Source organism: Bidens hawaiensis, unplaced genomic scaffold, assembly GCF_021521415.1.
Source record: "Bidens hawaiensis isolate Kalapana, Puna unplaced genomic scaffold, B.hawaiensis_p1.1 tig00002553_1, whole genome shotgun sequence".
In the NCBI taxonomy this organism is placed as follows: Eukaryota; Viridiplantae; Streptophyta; class Magnoliopsida; order Asterales; family Asteraceae; genus Bidens; species Bidens hawaiensis.
Genome location: NW_027491139.1, coordinates 445,387 through 455,641, shown reverse-complemented (window position 1 = coordinate 455,641; position 10,255 = coordinate 445,387). Strand labels below are relative to the sequence as shown.

The window sequence follows — 10,255 nt, the reverse complement described above, 5'->3', positions numbered from 1 at the left end:
TTGTATAGTGGTTTGGGTATTTTTCAATCATACCGGTTTTAAAGCCGACTAAAATCAATTTAAACCAGTTTCTAAATCAAACTGGTTTGTCTCAAACCGGTTTGGAATATGCAAAAACCAAAACAGTTCGGTTTGTAAAAAAACCCGGTTTTATACACTTTAGGCCCAAGTATCAATCAGCCGGCCCAAAATATAGAACCAAAGCAAACCGATCGATATCGATCGGGTCGAATATAAACTTTGGTCGGCCATCCGCTTCGTCGACTGTAACACCGGGAGACCACCAGAGCTATAACAACAACAACAACAATAATAATAATAATAATAATAATAATAATAATAATAATAATAATAATAATAATAAATGTTGTCACCGGATCTCCACCGTTGTTCATCTGATTAACCGTTTCCGGTAACCATGCTCTTTCTCTCTCTATTTTTCCAATTTAATTTTAATGTATGCTAGTATGCTTGTCAAATTAGGGCATGTATGTTACCTTTTTATTTAATTAATTGCTTATTCTTCTATTTAATTAATTAACATTCTGTGCTTAGATATTATTCGTTTTGTTGCTCAGTTATTAGTGCATATCAAGTGTTTGTTCAATTTAAACTACTAAACACAGTTATTCTGAATAAGTGGATATTATGCCCCAATATATCACTACTTGATTAATAATTTAATATGCATTTGTGTGTTTATGTTACGAAGATTTGGTAAGGCAATGAACACAATAGCAAAATGAGTTCAAAGGTTCAACCGGTATCCATGGAGGACAATAATCAGGATGATGCTGTTATAACAACTACTGCGTCTGTATTGTCAACAGTGAGCCCTAAAGTTTCTCTCTTTGCCAAGAAATCTGGATTTTTAATACCCAAAAACAAGCTATCAGGTTCCTTGGTGCCTGTATTTCGTGGGAAGAAAACCCCAGGCGGTGCTGATGTGGAGGCCGAAGAAAGTGCTAAACAGATACTGAGAAAAACAAAATGGGGCCCCGATTTGACACAAGATGCTTTTGTTAAAAAAGGAAGAGCGTCTGCATATCAGGTACTTTTTAGTAGGCTTTTCATATATGAGTTTCGTGTTACTATGGTTCATTTTGTTATAAACTTATAATGATAGTTTGAATTTTTATTCATGAACACATTTGGTATCATACGTTCTGTTTTTATAATTAAGGAAGGGACATTTTATGTCTGTTGTTTTTGTGAATCTATGTATAGTCGATATCACTGATAATCTGATATATCACCTATATATCAGTGATATACCGGTTATCAGTCCCTTGGTAAAATATCGGTCAGAATATCGGTACCGATAATATCAGCGACATTGGACCGATATATCACCGATATTCCCGTTTTAAGTCTTAGTTTTCAATTTTTAATGTTCAATGTTGGTGTTTTAAGTCTTAATTAGTTCCTACTAGCTACGATTGTTAGTGTTTTGCAAGTTTCAAACGGTTAATTTGTTAATGGTAGAAGAGTATACTGAATTATTAGTGTTAATTGCTATATATATGAATTTTACATTATATTAAAATTACTGATATCCTGCCGATGTATCACCGCGATAACTAATATCTCAAATATCGGTCCTTGACCGATATCCGATATTTTTCCGCATTGATTGCTTAGCTGTGAATGTTCTGCATGTATTCCAATACCCAGGTGTCTGTTAATGACATCACTGCCTCTGTCATGGTAGACTAGACTGGATCAAATTACACAACAACTAAAATCTGGAATTCTGGAGTTTGGAGATGATCTTGATCATGATTCGTCAGCAGCTCAAGAATCTTCAGACCACCAAGCTCTTTTGGTTAAGTTTCTTTTTGGTACTTTAATTTCTATGTTACTGATTTCCTACTTAAAAACCATTTAAGATTATAGCTTTTGATGCAGAAATCAGAGTTGGAAGTTGAAAGGCGTGAGGTTATTGGTAGGTTAACCGTTAACCCGTTACATTAGTTTATACTTTCTATGCATGATACACGTGGATTCGAATTACATATGTTGTTTTTAATGTCTGTCAGGAGAAATATTAAAGCTGAATCCAAGTTATAAGGCCCCGCCTGATTACAAGCCGTTGCTTAAAGAGGATAGAGTTGTAATTCCGGTATGTTAAAAAATTACATGTTGGAACGTAGAAGGTAGAACTCCTTTATATTTTGTATGACTTCTTTTGTTTCTTTTGATGAATAGCTCAAAGAATATCCTGGACACAATTTTGTTGGGCTGATATTTGGGCATGCGGGTGATACTCATAAAAGATTAGAAAAGGTAACATTTTTCTCGATGTTAATGATGTCATTTTTACTTGAAACATTGTTACAATTTATGTGTTAGGAAACCGGGGCAAAAATACGAGTTTATGGAACCAAAGCCAATGCAAAGAAAGAGGTAATTGTACATTTTTACATTTTTATCTTGTCAAATGTTTCTTATCTGATTATTGTTAACTCGTTCTATGATTCAACTAGAGTGAGATAACTTCATCTGATGGAAATGAAGTTAATAGTGACTATGATAAGTTGTATGTGGTTGTGCATGCTGAAACTTATGAGAAAGTTGATGCTGCGGTTTCTCTTATCGACTTACTTGCCACACCAGTTTCAGTAAGTTATTTTTTAATAATATCTTTTAAAATATATATTTTGTTTTGCTCATATCAGATTTCCTTTCATTAGGCAAATGTTAATGATTCGGTTTCTGGAGATAACCTAAGCACAGTTAGTCTCAACCAAGACTCACCTGTGGCTGTAATTACAGGACCTGCGTTAGCACCACCGTTAGCTCGGTTCCAGCCGTACCCTAATCAATGGGTCCCACCCAGTCAGTTACAGTCGCAGTCACCACGATTCATTGCACCACCCTTTCCAACCCCTTCAAATTCTGGACCCATGACATCATCATTTAGTCCACGACCCATGGTTCAGACCCATAATATGGGTTATCCTGGTCCACCTAGGAATAATCCTTCTTTGCCACGTCAGCCTAGCTTTTTAACTCCAAATGAACCGAACCCGAACCCGAACGCGCGTCCAATGGGGTCTGCTATTCCTCGACCGGTTCCGCCTTATACATTTACTGAACGACCTTTGACCACTACCGGTTGGTCCCAACCACCGGCTCAAACCGTTGGTGCAAACGTGCCACAGATAATGCAGCCAATGGCTCGTCCTCAACCGTCACAGCCAATTGCACCGCCACCACCGGTTGGGTTTCAGACAGGGCCGCGTAACCCGGGTCCCACTTCATGGTTTTCCTCACCAACCACACCCACGCCAATACCGCCACCATCTATACCGTCCCCACCCGTAAACGCCGCCCTTAGACCGCAGCAACCAAGTTCTAATGATTTCACCTTTCAAACCAATCGTGCACAAATTCCTTATCGTGCCCCGCCACCTGTCATGCAAGGTTTTCATAGGCCACAAAATAGTCATCAAAGGGGTCAACATCAAGGTCCAGGTCAACAGCCAGTTTTTCATGGGCATGGTCCACGACCACCACCCAACCATGTGGGGCCCGGACCCGGGCCTAGGCATTTTGGTCCAGGTCCACCAGTTATTTCGTTCCCACCCAGATCTGGAAACTTTGGACCGGTTCAGCAAAGTCAACCGGGTTTTCGACCCCAGAACTTATCAGGCCATATGAATCAGCAATTTCGTGGCAATGTGCCATATTCTTTGAGTAGGCCTGGTTTGAACGCGTCTGGGCCACAACAGGTGTATGACCCGTTTTCCCCTACTGTCGTGCCACAAAAGCATGGTAACCTGCAACGTTCTAGAAAGCAAGATAGTGATCCTGAGTATGATGACCTGATGGAATCGGTTGGAGTGAAATGACGAGGTGTTTGTTATAGCTTTCTCTTTATGTAATGGACCTTTTATTTAAGTGTAACATGTGTGAGTTAGATGAAAGTTAGATGCACAATTCTTGACACATTCTACTTTGCATAATGGGTTTGGGTCTTTGTTTTAAGGTCATGTAGCAAATGCTGATATTGTGTCTTATTCTGAAATTATCTACTGTGGCATGTTATGCCGATAGTTGTGTTGAATTTGAGATTGTGAATACTTGTTCTTGAAATTGTCGTTGGCGGCAAAAAGTCGCATAGTTCGACCCGTCATTTACTAAAACACCAACACATAGGCTGTTACATGACATGATATGTTTTAGCACGATGAAGTTTAACCAGCTTAATAAAATGAATGTCACAACTAGGCATGTTCAAAACGGTTTGGGACTAGGAACCGGAACCGGTTCCTAACCGGTTCCTATATTCAAAACCCCCCTTTTAAACCGGTTCCAGGCTCGAACCGGTTAGGGAACCGAACCGGTTCTCCCACCCTCGGACCCCTAACCTATCTAACCGGTTCTTACCGGTTCCTAACCGGTTCCTGTACCGTAACCGGTTCCAACCGGTTACAGTGTAAAAATTTTTTTTTTTTTTCGTTTTTCGTTTGCGATTTGGATTCTAAACTACGATTCGTATTTGTATAACATGAAAAATAAAAAAAACAATTAACATAAAAATAAACAATTAACTGATGAGGAATACTCATCAGTGGGAACATTAAACTTATAAATATAAAGTTGTGACATATTATTTCTAGAAAAGCCTTCCTGTTCGTCGTAATTATTGAGCGGCGACTTCTTCCTCGGAATTACTTGTAGAAATGCCTTCTTGTTCGTCGTGCACTCGAACATCAAGTGGTGTTTCATCTTCGAGAGTGGTTACGTGTTGAATACGATCGATTGAGTCCAAGTGATCCTTTAAGCAAATGCACATCTCCACCGATTCCGAATTTAGTCTTGTTCTTCTCACCGATATTACCCTGCCACTAAGAGAAAAAGCGGATTCCGAAGCTACCGTAGAAGCTTGGACGGTTAGTAAATCACGGGCCATGGTGGCAAGAATCGGAAACTCGGTTTCCTTTACCTTCCACCAAGCCAAAACATCAAAAGTGCCATATTCCTCTTCGGATAAACCGGTAGAGTAATCATTTGCACTATACCTTCCTAGTTCGCTTGAAGGGGTGTTACCCCTTTGTTTTTTAGCCGTTACGTTGCGAACGGTGTTCATAAGGCTAATCATGGGATCTCGTACTCTAGTAGCACTTGAACTTGATGAAGACCCCCCCGGCATAGGCATGCGTATGTTTGACCCATATTTATTTAAATAAAAGTCATACATAAATTTAAAATTCAAGTTAAAATCATTTTTTGCCTCTGTTGAAAAGTTTTGGTCAACTTCATGCATATCTAAGGCTGAAAAAATTTCGTCTATCACACATTCAACCCCCGTAACATTTAACATTGGGTTTAAAGCGGCGGCGCAAGTAAAAACCGGTGGCAATTCAAGAAAGTATTTTTTTAATTTAAACTTCATTGGTAATATGATGTTTGAAAACATTGGACTTTTATTTTCAAATTCTTTAAGATTGTTAACGATTAAAAATAACTCCGAAAGAACCAAGGGACTTGTCGGATAATACGTTCCCGATAGTTTCGTAGTTGATGTTTTAAAAACTTCAAGAAAAGTCGATAAGTCATTGATAATTTCCCATTTCTCATTTGAAAAGGGGATTGCCAAATCATTCTCGGCAAGACTAGAATGAAACATTTGTAAAGTTTCTCTTTGTTTCAAAGCACTTTGAAACATTATGCAAGTGAAATTCCATCGATGAGGTACATCCCAATTAGCTCCCAAAGCTTTTCTTCCCGTATCTTTACAAAATTTTCTATATTCCATTTGTCTTTTTTTACTTTTCTTAAAAACTTCATGTATCATTAGTCTAAAATCGTTTATAACCGATGTAACCTCATCCGAAGCAAGTCCGTCTTGCACGATTAAATTAATGATATGTGCAACACACCTTGAGTGAAAAAATACACCATTGCAAATCGGCGTATATTTTAATTTTAATTTATCAACCGCCGATGTATTATTCGACGCGTTATCAAATGCCATTGAAAATATTTTATTTTCTAGTTTATAAGTTTTTATAACATAATCTAAAATTTCAAACAAATTATCTCCCGTATGTGGATACTCAAAGAGTTCGAAAGCAATTGTGCGTTTCATCATTTCCCACGATGACGGGTCTACCCAATGAGCGGTGACACAAAGATAAGATTCGGGTAGACCATGTGGAGCCGACCAAACATCACTAGTTAAGTTTATTCCCGTATTTATATTTTCAAAATATGCAATTAGTACCTCTTTGGCCTTCTTCCACAATTTTAAACAATAACGTTTAAGAGTATGACGACTTACGTGAGTGTATTGTGGTTGAAGCGTATCTCGAATCATGGCGGTTAAGCGAGGGTTGTCGAAGTGGCTAAACAGCAAAGCTTCTTGAATCACAAACTTCGCCATACGATCTTGAACTCGATCAATTTGGTATGTAAATATTCCGCCTTCACTATCCATTTGCGTTTGTTGCGAATCGACGTTCTTTTTCAACGCCTTGCAATACGGTTTTTCGATATGTTTCTTCAAATTTGAATTCGAAAGTGGGTTTAAATAAATCCCACAAAACTTGCACCGAGCCTTCAATGAATGGTCACTCAATTCAACCAAATCCCAATTGCACCAAATCTCTTGATTACGATTATGAGGTACAATACGAACGAAACTTGGTTCGGCGTTGGAACCTTGACCAACCGATGATTGTGAGGCAGCCATAACAACAAATATGAATATAGAAGAAGAGAAAACAAGAGATTAGAGAACTCAAAACGTTGTAATAGCGTTTTTTTTTGTATTTTTTTGCGTTCGGGTTTGCGTTTTGAGTGTTGTGATGAACCCATGACACCAAATACCTATTTATACTAGTAGTGGGGTGCTTGGGGGAGCCAAAAAACGGCTATTTTTGACCCCAACGGTCAAAAAACGGCCAAAAAAACGATTTCCAACGGCTATATTCGATCCAACGGCTAGAACCGGTTCCGGATGGTTCGGTTCCAGAACCGGTTCCGGTTCCTACCCGCCCCCACTCAGAAATGCAAGAACCGGTCACGGATCATCGGGTTGAATCACATAGGGTCCGGTTCCTACAAAAAACGGGTAGGAACCGGTTCGGGTCCGGTTCGGGTCCACCGGTTCGGTTCCAGGAACCGGTTTTTTTGTACACCTCTAGTCACAACATGAATGATTGTACACAGGTAAGTATAAGCATTTCAATAATAAGAATGGCATGATATTTTTATGATTACTGATTAAATTGATTAATATACAATGATAGAGCTAACATTATAAGGTAAAATTTATTAAAAATTACAATCTCACAAAACCACAACAAACTACTATTGAATGTGTAGATAAGTTAATCACTTAACACGAATAGTTAAGCATGTCATTTGTGTTGTAAATGGGCTAGGCGGTTTAAAACCTGTTCTTAAGCAGATTTTAAACTCATTAACGTGCCAATTTGTTTATGACCTGAACTCGTTTAATTGAAACTCTGACTTGTTTAACTTTATGTGAAGTTATGTTGTGTTGATAGGTCTTAATATAGATTGAAGGATATGGCATAAGTACAATCTTAAAACTTTGTAAGTTCAATGTTTTATTTTGATCAGATTTAACATCAAACAAAACCATAATTGTAAAGATTTTGCTACTAAAATCCTTAAATACTATTATTTCCAATTATCTCATTCGTGATTCAAGAGCTTCAACCTTGATAGATTGTTTTCAATGATCTCATTCGTGATTCAAGAAACACAATAATAATTAAAATATTAATAATTATACTAATGACTAATAAATTTTCTTTTGTTTATTTACTTTATTAGGGATTTTGTTTGTATTTAAGAGAGGGGGGGGGGGGGGGGGGGCATGGTTCGCTCCGTTTCCCCATTACTTAGAAAAGGTGACTCACCAAGTCAGGTACAAGATACTATCATTACCGCATGGGGAAGGAAAGACAAAAATGCTCCTCGTGTAAAGGGCATGATCATGTTTAATTGAAAATGGGTGTGGTTGGTATCACTATAAAATTAAAACCTTAATTTACGATATGTGAAAATATATGTTTTGACGGAAAGGATTAAATAGACCAAATCCTAAAGAACAAAATCCATAATTTACTCAAAATTAATCCATTTCAAATTCATCTTCTCCTGTAATGATTTGGGCAAGTCCAACTTCTCATGTTTATCATTTACTGATTTTTATTTTCATTTTTTTTAATTGGCAGGGTATAATTGAGAAGGGTATATTGATCATAAACATGGATTTAATCGAAAAATCTAATACTAGTAATTATATGATTAAACCTTGATTATTTATTTGTATTAAAATTTTGTTTATATCTTAATTAAAAAGGCATTGAATGTGAAGGCACGGCGGCTAACTAGGTGAGGGTGGCTACGGCTACCTACTCCATCCATCCAGCCAAGCCAAACCTTTGCTTCTACGACTCCAAACCCATCACTATCTTGGTAAATTCTCAAGTTTATCTATTTACTATTATTTTATTTCATTAAATTACTATATTATATATACTAACACATGTTCTTAAAAGGCATAAACCAATCATATTTAATTTACTACTTTCATATTATAACACGACCCTATACAAATTTGTAGTTCATACCATATGAACCCTTACTTTCTTGAAACACAACTTGAAAAACAAGAACCACCCCTAAAGCTAATAAAACAATAAATCAATCCAAATTCCAAACAATATAAACACACCACTTTCCCTAGCTTGTACTTTCCTTACAACTACTTACCTTTTAATAACTATATTAACACACCAAACTACCTAAAACTTGTCACACTACCTTCCATTTCCACCGGGGCAAATGCTTTTTCCATTGAAAGAAAGCTTTTCGATTCGTCAAGTTTGATTGCTTTATTTTGAGCCTCGATATCTTGATCATACTTTGTTAGTGGTTGATACTCAATTCTTCCCTCGTATATCTTATGCATAGCCAAATATAACGACATTGCGAAAATTGTCACCCATATTAAGTACCAACTAAATTGAATATTCACTAATGACTTAGCGCGTTCTAAGGCTTCATCCCCATGGCAACCGACCACATGGTGACCTTCTTCCAAGTTCAAGAAGCAACCTTTAGGAATCAAGCTTGGTGTCCAAAGCATAAATCCCATGACCATGAGCCAAAGACCTTGGAAGAATATGCTAATGGACCTAATGAAGCCAACTATGAAGCTTTTTGAATAACCAATGCTCATAAATGTGGTGATGAAAGACACAAGAATGAGTATTTGTAGAAGCATATGATATTGCCCTTCGACGCCCATATGGTCAGCCGAGTGAAGGTGAAAGAGGAGGAGTTGTTGCCCGAATGCGAAACCTCCAAGTAATTGAGTGAGTTCATATTGGACTTTGGGGACAAACTTGTCTAGTAATATCGCAAAAGCGGCGTAGACCAAAAAGGTCATGGAAATGAATGAGTGCTCAAAGTTGTGGAGATGATTGGGAGGAATGGTGCCATCGATGTCAAACGGTTGGTGACGATCTGGCCCGATAACTAGCTCCATAGCTATGGACATGGTGCAACCAACCATGATCAAGAAAAGTTCCAAATACCTTATTTTGGTAGAGGGAAACCATGGCAAAGAATGATAGGATTTGGGATTTTGGACATGTAGTTTAATATGGTTAAGAAGGTGCCATAAACCAATTACAAGAAATCCAAACCCCGGTGCAACATGTCCCACCAAAGTGCCCATGTGTTAGATTATGTGGGTTCAAAGTGTTGTGTGTGTGTGCAAGAAATGTGTGTAGAGAGAGAATTAAAAAGAACCTTAAAAAATGGATAAAAATTGAGAGAGAGAAAGGGGGTTTTAAAGGGGGTTGGGTTGAACACCTAGAGGCTTCCATAAGATGTGTCAAAATCTTTTTTAATATTAATCTATATGTTTCTTGTGAGTTTGAATGAGATTGGAAGCTTTGAACAAACTTGGGCCTTTGGGCACCTCATTTGATGGCTAAAGCCTAAAGAAATGAAATTAGCAAGAGTTGACTAAACAGCCTACACTTTTAGGAAACAGGGATAATCAAATTTTCTTAACACCATTTTTATTAGCTGATTTATAATGTTTTAATTCACTTATATGTATTTTAAATTGTAGCACTAAAGAACATAGTTTAACCTTAATATATTTCAAGTAAAAGTGTAAAAATGACGTTTTCGATACAGTTTGTTAGTGCATTATATGGTGTCCTTAGATGTTCGTTAAAATGTTTTTACTGTTTTA

General features: G+C 37.4%; 2 protein-coding genes across 3 annotated transcripts; one reads left to right on the top strand and one right to left on the bottom strand.

Moving 5' to 3' along the window:
• The first annotated feature begins 342 nt into the window (after window positions 1-342).
• LOC143620311 (uncharacterized) lies at window positions 343-4,126 on the top strand. Of its 2 annotated transcripts, XM_077092011.1 has the most exons (9): window positions 343-412; window positions 713-1,051; window positions 1,712-1,825; window positions 1,909-1,945; window positions 2,040-2,122; window positions 2,209-2,286; window positions 2,353-2,406; window positions 2,487-2,621; window positions 2,694-4,126. In XM_077092011.1, the coding sequence occupies exons 2-9, from the start codon at window positions 743-745 to the stop codon at window positions 3,852-3,854; spliced, it is 1,971 nt and encodes a 656-aa protein (XP_076948126.1). In that variant the 5' UTR covers window positions 343-412; window positions 713-742; the 3' UTR covers window positions 3,855-4,126. The 2 variants fall into 2 exon arrangements, with proteins under 2 accessions (XP_076948126.1, XP_076948125.1); XM_077092010.1 differs by lacking the exon at window positions 343-412 and having other exon boundaries at window positions 473-1,051.
• Window positions 4,127-8,655: 4,529 nt separating this feature from the next.
• Window positions 8,656-9,957, bottom strand: LOC143620153 (uncharacterized). The gene has a single exon (XM_077091903.1). It carries the CDS (start codon window positions 9,725-9,727, stop codon window positions 8,786-8,788), a length of 942 nt encoding a protein of 313 aa, XP_076948018.1. The 5' UTR covers window positions 9,728-9,957; the 3' UTR covers window positions 8,656-8,785.
• Between the last annotated feature and the right edge of the window lie 298 nt (window positions 9,958-10,255).